The sequence below is a fragment of the Triturus cristatus genome, chromosome 8 (assembly GCF_964204655.1).
Source record: "Triturus cristatus chromosome 8, aTriCri1.1, whole genome shotgun sequence".
Lineage (NCBI taxonomy): Eukaryota > Metazoa > Chordata > Amphibia > Caudata > Salamandridae > Triturus > Triturus cristatus.
Window position 1 is genome coordinate 1,539,167,069 of NC_140591.1, and position 25,176 is coordinate 1,539,192,244.

General features: G+C 47.9%; 1 protein-coding gene across 2 annotated transcripts in view; it reads left to right on the plus strand.

Moving 5' to 3' along the window:
- CLPB (ClpB family mitochondrial disaggregase) overlaps nucleotides 1-25,176 on the plus strand; it is a 1,140,376-nt gene that overhangs the window by 273,118 nt on the left and 842,082 nt on the right. For both annotated transcript variants that reach the window (XM_085623404.1, XM_085623405.1), the window contains exon 4: nucleotides 8,753-8,856. In XM_085623404.1, coding sequence (XP_085479530.1) covers nucleotides 8,753-8,856 — 104 coding nt within the window. The remainder of the gene's footprint in view (nucleotides 1-8,752; nucleotides 8,857-25,176) is intronic.

A 25,176-nucleotide genomic window follows, 5' to 3' on the forward strand; every position in this document is an offset into this window, starting at 1 on the left:
TGACGATGGATTCCTCAGAATACAGTTGAATCCATTTTTGTGTACATGCAGAAGGTTACCCAAAGGCCTATATGTTGATATCAGCCCAAGATAGTGTGGTATCTCTTTGGCAGACAACTACAGTAGACCAAGAATTGAGTTATTCTTCTACTTACTTCTGCTCAAGGCATTGGCACCAACAAGATTCCAAAGAGTACTCCCTAAGATAAACAATGGGGCCTTAAACAACAGCCCAGGCCAATTTTCAGAACTTAATCAAGTGTGCTGACAGTGACTCGCAAGGCTTCAAGAAACTGCGATTTGATGGGCGTGCGCAGAATAACAAAGTCCAGATTATAGAGATAAGTTTTTACTTAAGTTTCTTTATTTTTCAATCAGTATCAAAAAAGCTTTAAGTTCCAGCCAACGCGTTTTGTTCTCCTTGGGAGAACTTCATCAGGGCTGAAAAAAGTACAAAAAAAATTCAATATTTTGTGGACACAATAATACAAATATAAAGAGAGGAAAAGCAACATATGTTTGAACATAAAACAGCATTAGTACTGACACAAAAATGAATATACAAAAAACAATTATATGAGACAACATGACATCAAATATTGATATTAAAACATAACAATGTGACAATTCCACAATCCTATGAGAGTATTTCTTCTATACAATTACTCTTCACCACACATAATGGATATATACAGGAGAGCATTAATGTGTGGTCCTGAGATAGCTCTTTGTTTGGAAATAGTTCTGAAAGAATATTTTTTCACACATTATAAGAAAAACATGCCAAAACATATTAATGTGTGGTCAGAAAAGTTGGCCACACCAGAATTATAGAGTTTATAACAACATGTATCTAAATAAAAACTCACAATACACTGAAATGACATATTACACACATAAAAACATCAAGTCACACCTGGACAGTCTCTACAGTATAAACGAAAAAGGGAAAGAAAAAAGGAGACAAAAATCATCATATTTTAAAAGTAACATGTAAAGTTTAAACATACATAAACATTTTGTACAACATTTTCCATACATAATAAATCGAACCATTAGTAGCAAATCAGGGTAATATCAAAGAAAAGTAGAGGGGGAGATAGAAAGAAAGAAAAAATAATAAATGAACAAAGAAATGCTCATCGTGGCACCCCTATCAAATCCTAAGCTAAAGACAAATTTTAATATTAAAGCAACATATACCCAATGCTCTTAGATGGACTATTGTGTTATTTACTCGAAAAGGAAATTAAATCTCACCTCCTATGGAATTTTGCCGACCAGTGCAAGGCCTGGTAATATATAAGGTTCACAAATCTATAAGGGTTCCTGAACTCTGCGCTAAAATCTATCCCAGTAAAAGTGTCTATAATAATAAGCAACAAAGTAGATCAATAACGAATATAAGATATTAATATGCGCTGGATCTGTATACACATCAGAACTGGCATGAGGTGCAGAAATTTGTAGTCAACCGTCTTTTCTCTTGTTCTTGCGCTTCAAGAAACTGATCAATCTTTAAAGTCTCAGTTCGAGAGATCACTTATCAAAATATATTACCACTAAACTTCAGCTATTCTTCTTCAGTAACCAGATGCCTGCTCCTGCCCCAGACTCCAAAATCTGTGTAGTATTCGAGAAGTGTGATAATTGTCCAGTGTTGAGCATTTCTTGCCGTGCAACTTCTCTTTTCCAAAACCCAGCCAAACAGTCCGTCTCTCAGCCCCTTGAAACGAGTTCCTAATCTTCGCTTTGCTCATATTTGTGTATCCCAAACAGGATTTCATCAGTGGGTTCTAACTAATATCTGCAAGGATAGCCTGATTCTTTTTAGTAGTTCACTGTCATTGACTATCTAGTACTAAATAATTTTAAGGCTCAGGCACCAGACCATTTTCCACATATATTTAATTGAACATCTTATAAATTCTCTCTCTCCAAGCACAAAGTTAAGAGTTTTAATCCTGGCAATTTTGCTAATCTGCCTTCTGTCTCATAAAATGAAACCTTTGACTGCCTGAAGTTGACAACCGCTCTCTTAATCTGTACTGTACCTGCCCAGGAAAATCCAAGCCGGCCATCCTTACATCCACCCCTGCCAAGAACTAAGAACTCCCAACAAATCTAGCCTCAACACAGTGTAGTGCCCCCATTACCATTATCAACTCTCCCGCAAAGTGGTCCTTCTCAATACACTCCTTGTCGCATTTAAAACTGCTTTGATCTCAGAATCACCATGACACTCATTCAACACTAGCTAAACTAACAGTACATGGTTTGCCCAACACCTCCTACATGTTTGTTGATAATTTATTAACCTCACTTGTGGAGCTAACCACTTATCAAAGAACATTCATATCTTTGGGACATCATGTCAAACCTGCACCCGTTGCATTGGACAACATACAAAAGCTCTGAATTTAATCATGCAGCTGATATGTATAAGCTGTGTCACACCCTTGGCTGGGTGCTAGCTGCATCTTCACTTTTAACAGCCTGGGCATGCTGCCTGTACCCTGCTCTGACAACCACATAATCTCCCTTCATCATCCCCATCTCTAAGTCAAGAAAGCAGTTGCTTTTGGAACAGGATAGCCATTGAATATTTGAGAAACTGCACTAAAGCTGAGGCAACTACTGAAGACATAACTAAATATTTCTGTTCCACAGTGAATGACTCACCTGAGCATTTAGATCGCAGGTCACTTAAGAACATAGAACCACATGAATGCCAGAAAAGTGCACCTAGTTCTCTGAAGATATTGCTGAAATAAGAAAACCCTGCTGGAACCTTGATCATTGATGTAAGAAATTGTTAGAACTACAACCAGATTGCCTTCAGAAGATTCCACAGAGTACTTCCTACATTGAGGCCCAAACAGCCGGGTCCAATTTACAAATATTAATCAAGAGTTCTGACAATGACTCGGCAAAGCTTCAAGAAACAGACCAATCGTTAATGTTACAGTTTGAGAGATCAGTCATCAAAAGATATTGCTCCCAGATATCAGCTATTCTTCATCAATTTAATCAAGCACATTCGAGATGAATCCAAGCTATAGGAGTGGTCGCAGCCATAGCTTTGACCACAAAATCATATACCCTCTCGTTTCATAGGCCTATTACAGATCTCACTGTTGGACACCACCAACCCCATTATCAATGTGGGCCTCTCATCCTCTGTATTAGACCCGTGCCCAGCTAAGATTTTTAAATAGAAAAATCATTGCCCCATGCTTTTACTACTATCATAAATAGATCATTTGTAGACTGGACTGTGTTGCCGTACTTAGAATAAAGGTATTACCCCCAAGTTCCCTCCAGCTCTAGAATCATGTCCTGTCTCCCATTGGTCAGCAAATCTGTGGAAGAAATTGTCACCAACAAAACAAATGTTTGCTGTGTCGAGGGGAAAACTCTGGACTGGTTCACCTCCTTTCTGTCTTGAGGCTCTCAATATTCTTAATATTCCATTCTATCCTATGTTTTTCAACATTTACCTAATTCCTTTCTCGTGATTATCCAAGTTTATCACCTTTGCCTTTAAGGTGTATGACGATAACGAGACTCATTTGCCAGTCATAAATTTGGAGGAGAGAGTCTCACACATGCATTACTTTGCTCAGATATATTTCAACTGACAGCTTTAAGCCCAGGCAGGAATGAATTTCCTGTAATTTAAGGCTCCTTGCCTTGTTAAATCGTTTCACGTGACCATCCGCTATTTAGAAACCCATGATCTCCTCCAATACTATTAAAAATCTTGGTGTTCTTTTTGGTCAAAGGGTACAGTACTAAGGCATACAGGCTTAGCAGACTACTGTTTACCATGACCAACGACAGCTAAGTGTCCAAGATGCTCTTCGGAATTTGGAGTTGTCAGACTATCGGATTGTTTGTTTTCAGAGGAGAAAATGTGATACACAGCCTTTTCTCATAGCTGCTGATGAACTGAACTTTACAGGAAAAGCATTTCTGATTAGCTAGGCAATGAAATATTTTTAGCCGTGTGCCTTGAGGTCTAACTAGATATTCATATTTTGAAGAATCATGGAATAACAACACCTTGAAGTTCTGAATGGTCCTGAATTACCTATACACCCTGAAACTCCCAATAGAACCTCCAATCCTACTATCTCATAATTAGTGATGTCACCAGACGAGCCCATGCTCAATCCCTGTCCCAGTAAATCAATTGCTTGGTATGACATTAAATTAGTGATGTGGACAACTGAATTTCTCATTGCACTAAACTTTAACCAGAGCCAATGTTGTGCATTCTTTTATAGGTGCTTCAAAAAAAGGAGGGGGGGGGGGTGAGATGATATCCTAGATTTGTCCTCCACAACAAGTATTTCATCACAAAATGGGAACCCAGCTATGTTGAAGAGACTAACCCTCTTCTGGAGAAAACTGAGTGCTCTTACAAAACCCTCACCCACCAGGGTTACCCCTTGGTTGCATGCTTTATCATCGGGTCCAGCCCGTTCCACTATGGAACAGGGCTTTCTGCGAGTTACGGGCTACACTGGAGCTTTTAAGTGGCTATACAATGATAAAGGAGATGGTGTTTAAAAATAGGGGTGGGGTGTTCTGTGCTGGAGTATATCTTAACTATACCTGGTCAGTAGGTGTATCCTTATTATTATGGCCTCTGGTTTAGTATGAATTAAAAACAGGGAAGATTGGAAAGGAGGATGTTATGTGCCTGCTTTCCTACAACGTCGATATTTTTCAAGCCATACCCCTATTGGCTTTTCATAAAGACCTAGGGTAAATAACTCCCTGGTACCACTCCTGCTGTGTTACACCGAATGCACACTTATTGCATGCTAAAGAAAATGGTGCAAATACATTTACCACCTATTTGGCGATTTCTGTCTGCATTTCTGTGGAAATGTAAGCAGAGAGTTCGACTATACAACCATGTGGTCGTATGCATGTTTCTTCTTTTAAGTTCAGCAATATCAATCTCGTTGTAGTGAGCACCTCTAAGTGAAGAAAACATGTGAGATAAAATCATGTCATGAGTGGACACATCTAGTGCAGTTCAAATGGAGCTTTATAATCAAACAATCTATGGTCTCAAAATATGTCAAAGGCAGTTTAGACACACACACATAATACGATAAAAACGCATCATATACTTAAAAGATACTCGAGTTTTGCATCGCATCATGGTTCCTCTGGGTTAGTGGGTAGCTTGTAGTCACACTCGAAGGAGAAAGGGTGTTATGAGAAAGATATTTTTGTAGTCAATACGGGGGATTTTAGTAAGGTCAGCGTGTGCTCAGAGCTAGCGATAAATGAGGAAAAGCGAGCGGTATGGGCCATGCTTACCACTCCAAGATTCATCCTCTGCCTTGCCACCCTTCTTGTTGCACCACCGGGGACCGCATATTTCCGACAGTGCATGCCGGCTGGTTAAGTTCTGTTTGGAGCGCTTGGACGTTGCGTCTTCGTGCTCAAGAAAAGACTAGACCATGGTTGAAAACCAAGATGGCGGTCAAACATGGAACCTCCCCGCGGATTAAGTGTGTTAAGGAACTATGTCCTCTCTTAAAACGACAGGTTTTAAAGCATGGTGTGATGTTGGAAAACAGATGTCTGTTACGGACCTGCATGAGGTGTGCTTATAGTGTATGGGCACGGCCGTGATTTTAAGTTGTGCGATAAATACACTCCCATGCATCCAAAGGTGATCAGGGACTGAGAAGAAAAGCTGTAAGTCACTGAACACAACCCTTGCATAAGTTTGCTTTAAGTCCTAGTCAAGGGCTAAGTCTCAGTCTCGAGGTTGACCCTGTGACTAATCAACTTTGCGGTTTAAGTCTTCCGGTAAGTCTAAATCAAAGTCTAAGTGCCAACATAAAAAAAGAAACAGGACTCTACCCCATCCTGCCACTCTGTATCCAACGAGCAGGCGCAATGGTGCTATGATGTGACTCAGTCTCCCTCTAGGTCCCTGGTCCAGGAGCTCTTTTCCCAACAGGTGTGTCCAAAGTTCCCTGGGCATTGGTGACACAGCAGCAGATTGAGGTGATGCTGCAGATTTTTGCCACTCTACTGCCTCCCCCTGTTGCGCGTCTGGGCCCTGAAGGATCTGCAAGGGCCTGCAGTAATTTTACTGCTGGTAGACTCGCCCTTGGTGAGGTCTGAACCCCTGGGACCCTATTCGGGCCCCTGTACTGACTCCAGTTGGGCTTCTATTCTGGCTCAAAGACAAGACTGAGCCCTCACACATCAACGCCGATAGTGAAGCCACCGGTGCCATAAATGGATCTAGTGCTGATTCTGATATCAGACACAAACCGAATTTGGCCCAATCTCACGCTACAAAACTTCAAATGTGCAACCTTACTCTGACCCAGCACCTCTACTAGGGTGGTTAGGTCAACAGAGGTTCTATTATCCTTTTGGCTCTGATTCTGAGCAAGGGACACCCCTGGCTGGCCATGATGATAGTGGCCAGGGAGATTTTCCCTCCCCTCACTGGATTTAGAGGCTAGTAGGCTTGATAACTTCTCCCAAGGCAGGTTTTGACTGTCCACTTGGGCCACCAACACAAGAGAGTGCATCATTTCAAGTAGTGGTTCTAGCGGCAGCTGAGGTCCTGGATTTATAGCTGCCTTCAGTCGAGACTAAAACAAGCATCCTTACAGAAATTCTGCAGCCTGAGCTAGCCATGTCTGAGCCCTTGCACCTCTTTAACAGGGCCCTCACTAATACCTTCACAGGCACTTGGTCAAAGCACTATACCTGTCCACTGGTGAATAGGCGGGTGACAGGCATCAAAATCTGCTCCTGGGTACCCTGATTTTCTCACTAAACATCCTACCCCGGAGAGCCTTGTAGTTCAGGCTTCAACCAGTAAGTTGAATTCCAGTTCATTCCCCATTACTCCTCCATATAGGGAGTCCAAGAGGATGGAGTTTTTGTCATATGTATGTTTTCCTCTGCTAGCCTGGCAGGTCGGTCAGTAAATGTATATGTTTATTGGGTTGCTACGCACAAGCCGTCTGGAGCACATTCAGTGAGATCTTGCCTGTAAGATCTTAGGGCCGCTTTGGTTCACACAATCCATAATGAACAAGACTTGGACAAATATGTGATCTTCGCTGTCCTAGATACTACTCATTGTCTGGGGAAGGCGGTTAGCTTGTCTGGGGAAGGCGGTTGGCACAAGTGTTGTGCTCCGTCGACATAGCTGGATGTGTTCTAAAGGATTCTCCAAAGATGTATAAGCCTCTGTCATGGATATACCTTTTGATGGTTCATCCTTGAAGGTGAAAATGCTAATTCTGCCTTGGAGCACTTTAAAGAGAGTAGAGTCACGCTCCCCGCATCTGCTGATTTGATTGGTTGCTGTGTAAAAATAACATATTGGCACATGCTATTTATGTAATGTCACGCTATGATTTTGTGTATTTTCATTGTCTGAAACCCCTATAAAATGTGATGTTTTGGGGAAAAGTGCCATGCCTTGAGCTTACTACTTTGGGATCAGACTTTGTTAGTCTTTTTATTGGTTTAAATGTTGCCTTTATTGTGCCTTTAAACAAAGCACCCTCTACAATAGTCTGTTTATACACGTTATATTCAGACTTTCTTTGCTTTCCTTTGGAGTTAGCTTTTGTGTCTGTCCTCTTACTGAACTATACTTAGTTTTGGCTGATTGTTGCTTTCGACGTAGACCTTATGTTGATCCTCTTGTATTCTTTGACTATGACTTATTATTGAGATTTTGATTCATGATCAATTACTTTTTGCCTTCTGTAATCTCATTTTTGAATACAACCTTATGGGTTTGTTTGAATTCTTGTCTTGTGATAGTTTTATTAATTTGCAGTAGGACTTATGAAGACATACTATACGTTGGCCTTTTAAAGTTATATAATCAAAGTGTCGACATTCCCAAACTTGAGTAAGGAGCATTTTAGCCATGCAGTCCATATTTTGACAATAACTGTGTTTTTGTAAGTGAGATGGTAAATTACTTACATAGTCGAATGGTGCCATCTGAAGCTGTTCACAAAAATGCAGTTATTGAAGTGGAATGGATTACAAAAGGTGGTCTGAAGTTTTGGGATGGAGTGTAGAGATGATCAGCAAGTGATCCTTGGACCGGGGGATGAAATAGAGTTAAGAATATACACACCTAGATGTTTGTTGCCCTTTGATGACTGAAGTCTGAACTGGTAAACAGAATCCCTTTGATATTATCACTAACTCTGTACGATACAGATATAGAAAGGTTTTGGTGGAATCTATACATGGAAGGCTGAAAACATTTGGAAAAGATGATGTGAATTTTTTAATATCCAGGTCATAAAAAAAAGGGATTGTCGATACTTCAAACTACAGATCACAAAAAAGTGTGCACTGTCAATAGTGACTTAAGAGTCAAAATAACGTCGCAGCCAACATGTTTTGAAGAATAATGTCGGGCCCATCACCAGAGAACTGGGACATGTACATAGAAGCACATGTAGAAATATGACAGACACATATCTGCCTTGCCATTATTTGATTCAATATCTGTTTATAATACCGAGGATGCTGGTTGAAAAATAAACAGCTTATAACAGATTTTAAAGAGTTCGACATGTTTGCTTGGTTGGGAATTTAGAAAAAGCGGATTGTTTAATTGTTATTTTATGATTTTCTTTTTCAGCTGTCAGAAATATTTTAATGACTAAGATGGATTAAATCAACGCTGGTCTTTTGTCTTTTGCTCTTGTATCAACTACAGCATAGTGAAGGCTTTGCTTGCGGCTGGAGCTGACCCAAACCTTGGAGACGATTTTAGTAACGTATACCAGACTGCCAAAGAGAAGTCACTCAATTCTTTGGAAGGTAATATGGTTGTTGATTCTGCTGTTTGTTCTGTTGATTGTTTGGTGTCTTCATCTGCTTAGTTGTATGATAAGATTTGCCTGGTGTGATTGTTTACATGCTGTAATTGTCTTAGATTTTCTAAATCAGTTTGAACACCTGTGTCATGCTCTGTTCACTAAGGAATACATTTGTTACATTAAAAAAGTATCTAATAATATAGAGATTTACGTTAAAATTAAATATGTATTTACTACTTTGCTACTGTCCTCCCGGGGATTGGTTAAAATGCCAAATTTTGTTTAACATATAGAAGTTAATGGAGCATGTGCTGAAGAAAATGTTCGCCTTGTTAGAGTCAGTAGGCCTAAAAACTGTTTTTGAAAAAACCTGTCTCGCCAATATTTACGACATTTAAAACGTTTGAGAAATGCATTACCAAGTACATTTTCCCCAAATGCATAAATCTGTAAAAATTAGGTGACTGGTTCATTTATGGAAGCTGTGCCTACTTGAATATCAGGACCAGTATATATGGCTACGCAAGTTGTTTTGGTACCCCATTGAGGCCATTGGACCTTGAATCTTGTGTTTATTTATGGAGGTATAAGTTGCGCGCACTACAAACAAAGCACTTCTAGGGTCCCTTATTATGAGTAGTCCAGCGTAATCCTTGTTTTTTCCATGCCGCTGAAATTTCTGTTACAAGCGGTCACAGTAATTGTAGGGATATGGCAATAACGGTGCAGAGATTTCCTAACCATCGCTATTGAAATGGTAAAATGGATGAAAATAATATTTCATTTGAAAGGCTTCTCTGCACTATTTAAGACTTAAGAGCCATCCAGTCCTTTGTTTATTCATGGCCTGTTTTGTGTGAAAGGTAAGAGGAGGGGTGGGTGCATACAAGCTCTGCAAAGCTTCAGAGTGAAGTGTGTCTGTGCTACAAGGGCTGCTAATCCGAGTGGAAACCCGACCACAGACACTGCTAGCCCGACTAAAGTCTCTTGGACTCTACTCTACACATCAGAATCCATTTATTAAGGGGGTGTCAAACCCCAGCCCAGTCTGGTCGAAGAGTTTTGTTTGATATAAAGAGAAGTATGGCTTAGGCTGAGATGAGGATTGCGGTAGTCAAGTCTGCTGTTAATTATGAAGCCCAATCCCTTTTCCTTAATTTCAGTGGGGGTGAAAGACAAGGAACTTGTAATTTGCAAACTGCAAGCTTGAATCTCTGTGTCTATCTTGTTCTGTATCCATAATGTTATCAAAGGCAATTTGCAGGTTGTTTTTTTGCCATGAAAATGTGGACTTCAAAAATTGGTGATACTGGCAAATGGTAGTGACTCTTCTCTATGGATCTTTATCTCTAGAAGATTTAATTTAATTTTACCTCCTTTAGTTCTAGGCTATCCACGATTCAATCTGTAAAAAGCAGTTATTGGGTGAACTGAGTAGATTAATTTGGTTGTAATTTATATTTCAGTGGAGGACTCCATGGGCAGCGATAAGTGAAAGGAGTAGTCTTACGGAGACAATGGGAAGAATGTAGCCTAAGGGTGAAAGAACCCTGGTGGTCCCCAAACTAGCATCACATTAATTTAGAGAAGTGTGCTTTCACCTCTACCTGTTGGTGTCTTGGATATATTAATCAGGTTAGCCAAATGGTTAGCAGCAAATTGAAAACTTTTAGAATGCAATGTTTGCAGTCTTTGCTCGGACACATTCGCCAATCATTACAGGTTTTGCTGCAATGTTGACAAAAGTCAACTTCAAACAGGAGAGTGGGAGCACACTGCCTTACTTCCAGCACTCAATTAGCCCCAAAGCATCATGGTAAATGCAGTGCATGATAATGCTTTCTTCAGTAGTAGTCTTATAGTGCCTGTACAGGGTCCTTGCCTCCTGGTGGACTAGTCTCCTATAGCCCTCCCACAACTGGGGCAAACGCTAAGCCTGATCTGGGTCCGGCCGCTCCACATAAACAGCTGCCACCTCTGACAGCTCCCTCTCCGGCTTCGCCACCTTATGGTGTCTGCCTCTATTCTTGCCTGCCACATGCGCAATTAACTGACCCAGGACCACAGTCTTATACGCCTCCCAAATTACCAGTCCCGAGGACACTGACCCCTCATTTTCCTGGAAGTATTGGCCCAACACCTCCGAAACATGGTGACGAGTATCTTAGTCCATCAGCTCCCACGGGTCCGACCGGCGGGCCGGGAAGAGCCCCAGGAAACCATAACTCCGTAATGATCAGGGAGTGATCCGAAATACCCCAAGTCAAGTAGAGAGTGTTCCTGTATATTAAAACATTGCGACCCCGGTACCAGAAAATAATCCAGGTTGCAAGCGATCGAGAGGCACTAGCCACATACGAGAATTACTACTCCCGCCTCAGACACTCCAGCCTCATTGACTCCAGGAAAGAACGAATTCTCGGGTCATCCCTCTGTTCCCCCCTCTGTCCGCACTATGCAAGTTGAAGTGAGATTTACACCCCTCCCCCAACCCGCAACACAGCCTCTGGGCAATCTGCAATCCATTTCCCCATGCTGTCCAGGCCAGGCCCTTGAAATCTGAGAGGACAATACACGGAAGCTACAATCAGATGCTCTCCATTCCAGAAGTCAGCCACCGCTGCCCAACATCCTGACGAAATAGTCCATTTGTGTGTCATCTGGAATAGTATGGACCTACATACCAAAATGCCGACCTCTCCCCCCCCCCCCCCCCCCCAGCCAAGTAGCCCGTTTGAACCAAAGACTGAAACCTGCCCCTTCCCAAAAAATCTCCGTGTGAACCCTTGACGTGTGTTACTTGCAGTAGGATCAGATGTCCGGGCCTGCCTCGCCAAGTAGTGCTGCACCACCCCCCACTTCAGCTGGTAACCGAGCCCATTCACATTCCAGGAGAGGACTCTAAGTGAAGCCCCCCCCCCCCGCTATGCATTGGAAACCCGTTCCCACTATGCACTGCACATGCTCTGTGCCGCTCTCCTCCCCCCACCCCCCCCCCCCATCATCAGCCACCTGGTCTCCATTGTGATTACCCCCTTAAACTGTACCTTCCCACACATCCCTCCACCTTCTGACGCGGGTGTAGCCCTACCTGCTCCCCCCAACTCCAGAGCTGCCTGTCACCCCCCTCAACTGTATGTACTGCTTACCACCATGTTCTCCCAAGTCCATAAGGGGTGATGTGGCTGGCCTCACTGGTTCAAGGCCCTCCAGAAGAAATATGCCCTGCCCCCCCACACCCTTTGATACCCCCCTCCCCCAAAAGAGACCCATCACTACTCCTCCAGTTAAAACAGCCTCTCAGAGGACCTTGTATGCCGTCATAGGGATGACCCTCAGAAGGTCCACTCCCTCCTTCTCCACACCAGAGGTCACCGACCCATCCTCCGACAGCCCCAAGACAGGAGCCAGTGCCGCCCAAAGATTCGCCGATTGTTGTAGGAGTCTGTGCTATATCTCCACGACCACCTTGTCCCGTTTCATATGTGCCTTTGCACTACTAGGGGGTCACCCCTGTCCACCGACGCGGACGGCTCTGTGGCCTCCGAGTCTGCCACTCCAAGGATCTCCCACCAGTGCGGTCCTGCGCCAAGATGACCCTGCCACTCCAACCAGTCCCACACCTCCTTTGCCTCCTTAAGAAAATGCGCTGTAGAGCCCCCCTCTATCTGGAGCCGTGAACAGCAAGGCATAGTTAAGCTGGAGGTGCCACAGACATCTCTGGACCACTAAGAAAAACTCATGCTTACGCTGGACCGTAGTCAGGATAAATGCTCATTGGACTGTTCTCAATCTGGCAGCACCTATGAGCTCGGGCCAGCTGGAGAATGTGATCACGATCCCTTAAGTTAAGTAACCGAGCCACGATGAGTCTAGACTGCGCGCCAGGCACCAGGTACTTGCCCGGGACCCCATGAGCCCTCTCCACAGAGAACAGTGGCATCACCTTGCCTCACAGCACCTCAGAGGCCAACCACTGCTCACCACTGCTCAACAAACAGTTCTGCCGAGGGGCCATCCACCTTCTCTGGGACCCCCACCAGTTGGACATTGTTTCGACGAGAGCGCCCCTCACCATCCTCCACTACCTTTTGCAGCTGTGCCAAACGGTCCTCATGATCCACCACCGTGGGGTGCAGCGGAGCCATAGTCAGTTCCACATCTGTGACCCTCATCTAATTTGGAGTAGTGCGCCCGCAGAAGGTCCACATCAATTACCACCGCCTAAATCTTGTGCTTCAATGCATCTTTCGTATCACGAATAGCTGCCAGTATCAAGGCTGTGTGGACTTCCAGGTCCATAGCTGGGCTGGGCAGCTAACGGGTTGCCATCGCTTCCTTCACTGGTTCGGACCACTTATTTTAGTGTGGACCATGACCAAGGGCAGTCAATCCAGGCCCATACACAGCCACCAGTTCTCACACCAGACACCAATAGTCCTCGTAGCTTCCAAGTGGGGCCGCACTCTTCAAACCAAGGGGCTTAGCCCCCCAAAGTCACTGAGTACGCACTCTAATGCTCGCTTCAAAATCAATGGAGGGCAGACAGGCCAATCCAGGAAGCACCCCCCCAACTCCTTCCCAGAGTTCTTTTCCAAGCTCACCTCTACGACCAGGTCTGCTCCAGCTACAGCCACGCTCCCAGCCACGCAGTCCGCTGCTGAATATCTGCACACCGCCACCAGTTCTCTCCCACTAGCAGTCCTCATGGCCACCAACCTGCTCTCCAGTGGGCCGTACTCTCCAGGCCAATTGAGGAGCAAGATGCCTAGCACCCCACAGTCATGGAGCACCCCCCGATACACACACTCCTCTCCCAAGGGAGACACCCAGGTTGGTCCGGGAGACACTTCTACAACTCCTGGCCAGCACCTTCTTTCGCGCTCACTATTTCCACCAGGCCTGCACCGGCTCCAGCTTGCACTCCCTGCCTCAGAGGCCACAACAAAGGGACTTCAGGGCCCATTCCGCATCCCCCAGGCTCCATGGCAATCCCAAGGCCACGAGGACCACCACTGCTCGGGCCGCCATCTCTGAGGGCCCCCTTGACTGCCTCCAGGCCGTCACGGGAGTCCTCGGCTACAAAAATGGGTGCCGGCCCACACCCCCAGACACCCCTCAGGTTGGCCCACACCTCACTGGGCCACAATGCGGCGACCAAGCCAAAAGGGCCCCCCAGTAGCCCCAGTTCACATAAAGTCATCCGGGAGGGAGAGAAACCCTGCGAAGACCATCAGAGACAGGCCGCGACACTCCCGGCCAGCGCAGTCTCAAGGCTACCTCTGGCAATCTCGTAAAATGGCAGCCAGCGTGATCCCGGCACTGCCCAGCCTTTCTCCACTCGTGGCTCCTCCGCGCTTCTTTGCAGATTGCGGTCAGCCTCACCCCTCCCTCTGGGGCCCTTGTGTGTTGCAACAGCAGCAGCAGCCAGACGGGGGCCCAGCACATTCCAGCTCCGTTCGCCTGCCATCTTCGTTGTAGGCCACAACCTATTACCAATCCTGCTCCAGGCACCAAAGCGGGTACTACAGGACCCACGCAGACAACAATGAAGCCCCCAGTGTTGTTTAGTTCCTAAAAATACATAGTATCTGCGCGTTTGTTGGACAACATAAACTAAGGGATTGGTATCTAGACCTAATCCTGGACACTTCCACAGGATATGTCAGCCTATAGACCAGCTAGCTCACAGTGCCACCATAAGCCCCCGAACCTTACCAAGGAGCGATCGCTTCTGGCATCCATTGAACATGACAACCCTTGATCCTTCAGGGATCGTGGAAACAGTACAGTACTTTTCACTCAGTCAATCATGCTCACTAAGTCCTAGAGAGATACACAGAAAAACGTTGGTGATGTTTTTAATAAGCATTTATTGAACCAGCGTCATTCTAGTATAAAACTTGTTTGCTGCAACAATCAATAGACAGAAGCAAACGTAAATGATTACAGGCACCAAAATCGTAAATAGAAGATAGAATTCTACCATGGTGCTAAAAAAGTGAATATACGCAGACATATAAACATGACAGTAATCTTAGCGTACTCCTACTATGTGTACCTAAATGTACCTAACATGTATTGTGGTGTGAAGCCAAAAATCCCCTAGGAAAGAGCCAACCCCATTACCTAACGGGAGAGAATGAAGGACCCTGTCTTGGTCACGAGTTGGACACCACGCAAGGGATGTCAGACTGCCGTGTGTTGAAGCCTCAGCGTGCAGGGACCTCCATGTCAGTGCCAGTGTAGAAGCGTCTCCTCTTCCTACCTAGGGAAGGTACGGTTCTTTTATACCAAAAGGGTAGCCTCTGAGGTTCTACCACAATCGATATGTTGTGAGTACGATTATGTAGATGAGCCTTAATCAATAATTATATTCATGCAAAGTAGCCCTTTCACCCTAGGATGAAGATAGCAATGACTTTTGTACAGAGTATGTTAATCCTGTTATGTATGTCATGTGCAGGGGATTTTACTAAAAATCCTCATGCATAATAAATAAGACTAGATTCAAGGCAATTAATCGACATTTATTTAGCACATAACTGGGTAAAAGGTCAGTGCTAAAACCGTTATGCAGAGCTAGGTTGGACAAATGAGGTAAAAGGTCACTTTGCTACTTAGGCCTAGTTTAGGAAAATAACACCAGTGCCCCCCGACCACCTGGCAGTGACGGGGGGACAGGGCCAGGACAGATGTAGCAGGATGCTTTCACCAGCAGCATAGCTGCCAAGGTTTTAGATTGCTATGTGTGACATTTTCATAATTTTAGTGTAATTATGAGTGACATTCCAACGACTATGAGTGACACTTTCTTGCGAGCAAAATCAAGCAATGAAATATATAGGGGAACATATAAATATCAGAAATGACACCCCTTTGAGCAACAGAAACTCTAAGAAGTCACTGAACTAAAGTGTGCTAACGGGGGCGTGTGAGCAACGCCGGCGAGCTGCTCTGCCAGTCAATGCCATATTAATGTTTGCCGGTATGTGCCAGCAGGTCTCCGGCGCCGGTGGGGTCAGGTCCGTCTCGGGCTCACATACCGTTGTCCGCGGGGCATACTGCGCTGATGCACAGAAGAGTAATGTAGGACCATATTCTCAAGTATAACTCACACTCTGGTACAACTTACATTCTGAAATTAGAATTGTAGGACAAATAGGTGCACAGATCCAGTGCTCAGTTGTGTGGCATGGTGAAGAGTGAACAAAAAACACCTTGTGGCGAAAATAACAAAACAGAAATCAAAACTAGCACCTCAGCGTTGTTGTCATCCTGTGTGCGAATCCCAGGCCCCGACTCCTAAATGCAGTGCGGCCTGATTGCACGTCACTCCCCTCAGGGAAAGGAGATTATCCTGGGTCAAACCAGCTGCCCCAGAGTTCCGGCGCCCTCCCCGAACTCCTAGCTCCCCCAGGTCCTCACCCTCTGTGGAACCAGTCCTTGCAGATGTCGCACTCGATCATGAAGCGGCTGACATCGTAGGGCAAGTGCAGCATATACAGTCCACAGGCACCGCCGCGTCGGCCATCTTTAAAACTCTTACAAACACATAGAGGGCCAGTCAGAGACTGGGAGGAGGGGGGCGTACGTTAGCCATACAAACATTGCCCAGGACTCACGCTACTAGCCCGAGGCCCACAACGGCATGGGATTATCAGACTGCGCATGTGCGGCAGAGGTGGCCCTTGCACACGCACTTTGGAGCCATCTGTGTGAAATGAGGGTGAAGTGCAGTGAACCCGAGCGCATTTATCCACTGTCTGTGAACTAGGGTGCATGGTGCGCGTATTCATAATATAATTACTGTCAGAGGCAGCTGTTAGCAAAACAAGGGTTAAAGATCACGCTTAGCAGAGACAGGGGAAGCGCTAGGAAACAGATGGTGTACACATGGAGATAATACTACACCAGCACTGGTGCAGGTGTTAACAGCGCTAGTAGCCGAGTAGGCGCAATGCCTATTATGCGTGACTTTGCATTTCAGTGCGGTGATGTGGAGCACCACACTGAAATGCATTAGTCTAACGCCTGATGTGTGGTACTTGGCTGGGCTGCAGAGGGCCAGTGGCGCTATGGGTTAAGTGTCCGACTCCATTGCCGCCTTCGGTAAGGGATTCTGGACAGCTTTTCCAGCTTTCATTTTCCCTTTGGTAACGTTGGGGTGCCTCAGCAGGACCTCAACCTAGCTTTCCCTTTCCTTATAGGGCATCTCTTTGAACCTTTGCGTGCTTGTCCCCTTGTGGTTCTGGCATGGAAAAGGGTATTTTAAGGACCATGACTTCAGCTTAAAGGGTGGGAGAGCTGCAAGCCCTCTCGTCTTCTCCCTTCACACCGCTTATGAAGGATAAAGTGGCCTTGAGGTTGAACCCTTGCTATTTGCCCAAAATTGTGTCCAACACAGTTCCATCTTTTACAGGTTTTTCCTCTGCTAGCTTATTTCAAAGACTGTTTAGACTGGGCCCTGGTAGAGACCTCAGCGCTTTGTACACAAATCTGCAGAATTCCCGCAGTGGACAGCTTATTCTCATTATTCTAATGTCCATTTGGTAGAGTCCTGACTGCTCCTGTGAATTGATTATAACGCCCCCTCTTCCACTGTTGTGGTTGGAAATAGATTCTGGTCTTCCCTACCTTATTTTTGGCTTTGTTCTCTTTGTCCTTATCCCTTGTTGGGGTATAGGAACAAACAGGCATGACTGCCATAACCAGCTTCAGCTACACCAAATGGGACTCAGAGTCACTTCCGGTCTCATCGAGTTTGAAAACATGTGGTGCAGCACTGCGTAGCACAGGTGAAGTGGTACTGCTTAGGAAAATCTGGGTCAATTTGGCACCGCCCCCTGGAGATATAGTTCATATAAGGAATCTGCAGGAGCGGTTATATCTATCCGAAAGAATCTCACTGAAAGATATATAGAAAGACCTCCAAAAATAATGGATTAAGCCTTCCGCCTCACCCACCTGCAATTACCAGCACAAATATAGCACTGCTTATCTTGAATAATAAGAAAATATGAGGCGAGGAATACACGGGAAGCATAATTAAGAAAGACGTTGGAAAAACGAGCCATATCTTGGCTCTGTAATGTTCGGCACGCGCGAGGCGTTCTAGCCTTCCGCGCTGCCGAGGTGCGCTAGCGCTGACGCGTGACGTCAGACGCTAGCGAGTTAATAATAAATGGGCGTGGCCTCGGCGAGTTAGTCCGGAGCCGCGTGAGTAACGCAAACGATACCGGCTCCCGTGTATTATTTAGCGCGCTCGCGCTGCCATGCGTTCTAAGACCTTAGAACTATTACACTGGCGACGAGGGGTCAATTGAGCCCTGTTGTGCTATTTTGGGTGCCCCACATTGCACACCTTGTCCTCCCATGGTGCCTGAGCCTATGTGTGCTGCTCCCCTCATGGTGCCCTGCCTGAGCCTACTGTGAGGCCTGGTGGGGGAAACAGCAGGTGCCCGGAGGATCCATCCTGACTTCGGAGGTGGCGCTGGGTGTGCCCTGGTGCCCCAATCCACAGCCTGGAAGGGGTATGTCTCGCCCAGGTGATGCCGCACCTGCCCCCACGAGGTGTTTGACGACGGCCGCGTCCTCCTCCTGATCCAGGCCCATGCCAGGGGTGATCGCCTCGAACCAGAAGCGCCTGAGGATCCCGCGGACGACGCTTGGAGGTAGGCGCGCCCACCAGTTGGTGCAGCAGCGCGAGGAGGGCCAACACGCAACGCCCGGAGGGAGTGCACGCCTGGTGGCGTCGACGCAGAGGAGAGGAAGCTAGCCTCCACCGCGTGCTGCGCACGTGCCAAGATGGCGTCGATCCCCGCCATTGAGCCGTTTGTCGTCGATGGTGCCCCGTCATCCCTCGCCCCGCGCTGGAAGGATTGGACAGACCGCCTGCAATTTTACTTCGAAGGGGCTGGCATCGCAAGGGAAAGGCGCAGAGCACTGCTGCTCCACCTAGGAGGCAAAGACATCCACCGCATCTACAAAACTCTCGTGGAAGCCACGCCGAAAACGTACCACACACTGCTGAACGCGCTCAACGCCCACTTTGAGCCCATGGCGAACAGGGACTATGAAAGGTTCATCTTCCGTCAGGCCAAACAAGAGGCAGACGAATCCCTGGATGCGTTCCATGGCCGGCTGAAGGAGCTAGCCAGCACGTGTGGGTTCCGCGACGAACAGGAAGAGATCCGAGGGCAGATCATACAGGGGTGTTACTCGTCTAAGCTTCGCGTCACGGTCCTCCAGGAAGAAGGAAAGCCCCTGGCGGACATCCTCACCCTCGGACGGTCGAAGGAGCTATCGCAAGCGAGAGCCTCGCACATGGAGGCAGCCCTACATCGCCCTGTGAAGACGGAACAAGTGCAAGTGGCGGAAACGGTGAACGTAGTGCAGCCAAAAGGGAGGCAAGCCGGAGGAAAACGACAGCCGGAGGCAAAGAAGAAAGACTGTGGGTACTGTGGCGGGCAACCCCACCGCATGCAAGACTGCCCGGCCAGAGGGAAAAAGTGCGGCGCCTGTGGGTGGCTGAACCACTTTGCGGCGGTGTGCCGATCCACCAGAGCCAAGAAGGAGGCGGCCCATGCGGTACGCGAAGAGGCAGACAGTGAAGACATGGACGACGACACCGGGGAGTACCTGGTCCATTATGTGTTTGCAATCCACCAACCACAGACGAAGAAGCGCAGACTTCCGAAATGTCGCATACTAGTCCAACAACAGGAGGTAAAGGCGACAATAGACACTGGGGCCTCCATCGAGCTGATGGCCGCCAACGTCTACCACCAACTGCGAGCCAAACCCCCGCTGAGAGAGGCGAAGATTAGGGTGTTCGCATACGGCCAGAAGACGCCCATTCCCCTCATCGGGTGCTTCCAAACAGAGCTTCAACATGGCCAGAGGAGCATCAAAACCACCGTCTATGTCACGGAAGAGGGCAGCGGGATGCTGCTGAGCGGGCAATCGGCCGAAGGTTTGAGTTTAATATCGTTTGCCATGGCGGTTCTGGAGGAAGAACTGGACACCATCCTGGAAGAGTTTGGAGAAGTCTTCAAAGGCATTGGATGCCTGAAAGGAAAGGAAGTATCCTTACACATCGACCCGTCGGTCCAGCCAGTGGCGCTGAGGCACCGGCGGATTGCTTTCCACCTGCGGCAGAAGGTGGAGGAGGAGCTAGAGGCCCTGGAGAGACAAGGCATCATCGAAAAGGTCAGTGGGCCAACCCCGTGGGTATCCCCGATCGTCATCGCCAGGAAGCCGAAGCAGCCAGGACAAGTCCGCATCTGTGTGGACATGCGCCTCCCCAATGTTGCGGTCAAGCGAGAGCGACACCTGACGCCCACTATTGATGACATCCTGGGAGAGCTGAACGGGGCCAGATGGTTTTCAAAGATGGACCTACGGTCAGGCTACCACCAGCTACCACTTCATCCGGACTCGAGGTACATCACTACTTTTTCCACTCATGTGGGCCTCAGACGATATCGGCGCCTAAACTTCGGCATTTCGAGTGCCGCCGAGGTATTCCAAAATACCATCAGAGAGGTGCTCAGTGGGCTCCCCGGTGTGCTCAACGTGAGTGACGACCTGCTCATATACGCGTCAACCATAGAGGAGCACCACCAGCGATTGAGAGGGGTCCTCAAGAGGATTAGGCCTGACCCTGCACCGGGAAAAGTGTCAATTCCTGCAGAATAAGATCAGTTTCTTCGGATATACCTTCTCGGACCAAGGGGTGGCCCCAGACCCGGAGAAGGTGAAGGATGTCCAAGATGCCCCAGCTCCGACGAACATATCGGAGGCCCGGAGTTTCCTGGGCATGGTCAACTTCTGCGGCCGCTTCATTCCGGACCTCTCCAACCTCACCAAACCCCTCCGGGAGCTGACCAAGTCGTCCACGACGTGGCAGTGGGGCCTGGAACAGGAACAGGCGTTCCAAGCGACGAAGGCAGCCCTATCCGCGGACACTACCCTGTCATACTTCGACCCGGCAAAGCCCACCAACGTGGCAGTCGACGCGAGCCCGTTCGGGCTGGGAGCGGTCCTGACACAACGCCAGGACAATGAGGAATGGGCCCCCATCGCCTACGCCAGCCGGTCCCTGACCGAAACAGAGCAGCGGTACTCTCAAATCGAGCGAGAAGCCATCGCCATCCACTGGGCATGCTGGTACTTTCATGTGTACGTGTATGGACATCATTTCACGGTGACAACCGACCACAAGCCGCTCATTCCTCTGTTCCAAGGGTCGTCCTCGAAGCCGCCGCCCCGGATTGAAAAATGGATACTCCAACTGCAAGGGTACGACTATCGGGTGGAGTACAAACCAGGGGCCACGAACCCAGCGGACTACCTGTCACGACACCCGCAGAAAGCCACGTCAGAGGAGAAGGAGGAGGCCGAGGATACGGAGGAGTATGTCCGGTATGTGACGGAGCGGTCACGACCCCTTCCAATGAGCCTGGCCGCAATAATAGAAGCTTCAGAAGGCGATGAATGCGTGAGAGCAGCAGCGGAGGCCGTCAGATCGGGGGATTGGAGGACAATTCAAGCCTCGCTCAACAGACGGACACCCCAAGCCAAGCTGACACTAGAGTCGTTCCTAAAGGTGAAAAGTGAGCTGTCCGTTGACGCTCAAGGATGTCTCCTGCGGGGTCCAAGACTAATCATGCCGGCCAGCCTCGCTCAACAAGCGGTGGACCTCGCCCACCGGGGACACCAAGGAGTAGTAAAGACAAAGGGTAGGCTCCGAGCCAAAGTATGGTTCCCAGGCATGGATGCGATGGTGGAACAGACGGTGAGAACCTGCACGTGGTGCCAAGCCGCAGGACCGCCGGAGCGCCCGCACCCAGTGGAGACCGAAGACAATCCTCAGCGACCTTGGGAGTGCGTGAGTGCCGACTTCGGACATCTCCCCGATGGGCGGTATGCGTTGGTCATCATTGACGACTTCACCAAATACCCAGAGGTCGAAATCGTGGGGAGCCAGACAGCCACGGGGGTGATTGCGAAGTTTGAAAAAACCATTGCCACTCACGGCATATTCGGGGTGGTCAAGACCGACAATGGACCGCCTTTCCAAGGACAGGAGTTCGCAGAATATCTCAAGAGCTGGGGGATCACTCACCGCAAGATAACACCACGGTGGCCCAAGGCCAATGGAGAGGTAGAGAGGTTTATGAGGACACTTAATAAAACCATTCGCATCGCCATGGCTGAGGGATCTCCACTGGAGAGAGCGATCTACAGTTTCCTGCGCGAATACCGTTTGACCCCCCATGTCACGACCGAGGCAGCGCCAGGAACAGCCACCATGGGGAGAATCGTAAGTGACACAATCCCACACCACCATACTTGGGTTCCGGCACAAGCCACCAACGAAAAGACATTAGCCAACCAGAGGCGCTCGAACGACCACGCCAGCCTGCGAAGAGGAGCGAAGGAGTCCAGGATACAACAGCAGGATCGAGTGTACGTGAGGGACCGCTACCCAGGCAGCAAGTTCAGACTTCCTTTTGAACCTCAACCATGGGTGGTCACCCGCCGGACAGGCACGATGGTGACCGCTCAAAGAGGTGCGGAAACAGTCACGCAAGATGTGTCCTTCTTTAAAAAAGTTCACCCAGGAACACCACCACGTCCCGGGGCCGAGCCCGAGGGGCCGGATCCCGACCAGCCGAGAGGAGATCAGGAAGCGGGGGACGGTCGGAGCGAGGATATGGGTTCCCAGCCCGCCCCAGCCACCCTAGGGGGTAACCCGCCTGGCAGCTCCCCAGCCCGGGTAGAGCCGAACACCCCAAGGCGCAGAACCCCCGAGGTGGTCCCTTCCAGAGGCGGCCCGTCCCGCTACAACCTGAGGAAGAACCCGGCACCGTCATCCCAGCTAGCGGACTATATGGTGTGACCCGTAAGGACTGGCGGACTGGTAACAGATCCATCGTTTTGCTTTAATGTTTATAAAGGTTGGAAGGAGTGTAATGTTCGGCACGCGCGAGGCGTTCTAGCCTTCCGCGCTGCCGAGGTGCGCTAGCGCTGACGCGTGACGTCAGACGCTAGCGAGTTAATAATAAAGGGGCGTGGCCTCGGCGAGTTAGTCCGGAGCCGCGTGAGTAACGCAAACGATACCGGCTCCCGTGTATTATTTAGCGCGCTCGCGCTGCCATGCGTTCTAAGACCTTAGAACTATTACAGGCTCCACTACACGTACAGCTGGCAGAAGTACAGGTTCCAGTGCAGCCCAAACATCGTCATAGTGGGCTGAGCCGTTCCTTTTTACACCTGAACCCATACCAGCTGCCTTCAAGGTGCAACTTGTTACACTTGTCAGACTGTAGGGCGGCTAATAGCGCTTGCAAATCCTTCTTGGCACTTAGTAAACAGTTATGCCCATAATCAATCCTCACCCGCGTGGGAGAAAAAAAAACGCAAAAGATTGTTTAACTACGTGCCTGGATGGAATAGCAGTATATCGCTCAACCGTATACTTTATTCACTGGTAAACATACGCACAATATGTCATCCACTGCAGTTAATTGTTGTCTGCCGCCACAACCGTGTTGGATATACAAACTCATCTCAGTAAAACTTGCACGCTCTCGGGTGACAGGTGTTATTAAAAAGAATAAATTCACCGATGTTCAGGAAGTGATCTGCCTTATTTGCATATTTTGTATATAAACATGTATTTCCATAGGCGCCTCCATCTTGCGGCCTCGCCCGTGCCACGCGCGGCGGCGCGCGCACGCACGCGAGCTGCGCACAAAATATATTACAGACATTTGTATGGATGGCAGGACGGGGAGACGGAGGGCTGAAATGTTCCAGGCACCCGGTGATGGATGGCGCGCGAGGCTCCCCCTGACGCTTTATTGAGTTTCCGATGATTATCTTTCGCGGAGACATTTTTTACAGATGACGGCCAGGCTGTCACAACGGACCGCGGGAGGGGGGAAAACAACAATAATAACACTTTAATCTTTTTACTGCGCTGCTCCCTAGTATCCGAGATTCATCTTCCCTGACGCACGCCGTTCATTATCCTGCCCCTCCCTGCTCGGGAAATAAAGGGTAAAATATGGAGAAGTGTAAAGAATGGAAGAAGAGAGTCGAGGACGGGGAGGAGGCCAGTATAGAATTTATGGTTGTTATTGCAGGTGTTTAGGTTTTATAGCAATTTCTTCGGGGTCGGTGACAAAGAAGAATTTATTAGCAGTCTTTGCACGCTGTGCGTTTAGTTCTTTAAACATCTTATCGTTGGTCCTTCCATTGAACAGGTTAGGGATGTTAATAGCTCAGCAGCGTGGTTGCCCCAGGTACTTGTATATACTGCCGTGCAGAGTAGTTTACATCCATGCACCAGAAAAGGTTTATTCGCGAAGTTTTCGGGCCTCGACTGACCTCTTCAGTCCAGTTACTCTTAAGTTACAGACGCTCGTGCAGGGGCAGGATGACCCTCGCTGAGCCCACTGCTAGCACGCCCCCCTTCTGGGCGATCCCAGCTCTCTCAGCTGCACGCATCACACAGTGAGAACTCAGCACGATATGCATCACTCTGCCCCTCAAGTAGTTTTGGTACTCTTTAAACGGTGGATGGATGTCTTCCCTGGAGATCTCTCATCTTGGATATCTCCACAGGTGTCACTGGATCCAGATTTATTTAAGCAGTCTCTTTACAGGCACACGTGGGCTTCAGAGCATAGCTCAATTTGAACCAGCGGTTGCAGGCGTAACCCACCAGTACTCATTTGTAGAAACCGTCACTTATTTTTCCTCAACAGAATTCGATCCAGAGCAAGAGGGAGAAAAGCACAAAAGGAGTAAAGAACGAGGAAGATAAACTAAATATAGACAAAAACAATGACAAAGGGAGAAAGCAGGAACCAGTGCTTAATTTGAGCAGGTGCTCAGCACCGTCACCTAATCCTCAACACCGGAGTTTATAACACTAGTTTAGGACACACTCATTAGGAAGGCAGGTGATTTCCCACAGTTTCACAGGATGTTGAGCCACGCCAAGGCTCGAACCGGGATCCCCAGCCCCGAAATCATCAGTTATAGCCATTAAGCCAAGTCTCCTCCAAAATAATAAGTGCCGGGGCTCTAGTCTGGAGGCAGTTTGCCCCCGCACATTTCTCCTGTTAGCGCTGCCTCCTGAGGAGACCCCCGGCCCTTTTTTTATTTTACAAATTAACCTTTGGCAGGAACGAAAAAGAACCTGCAAGAGTGATGAAAGAGGCAGGAAGTGTCTGGTGGTCGAAGAACGAGGCGTGAGGTGTTCAATCACAGCTACCTTCGATAGCACCCACACAGGCTTCTAAGC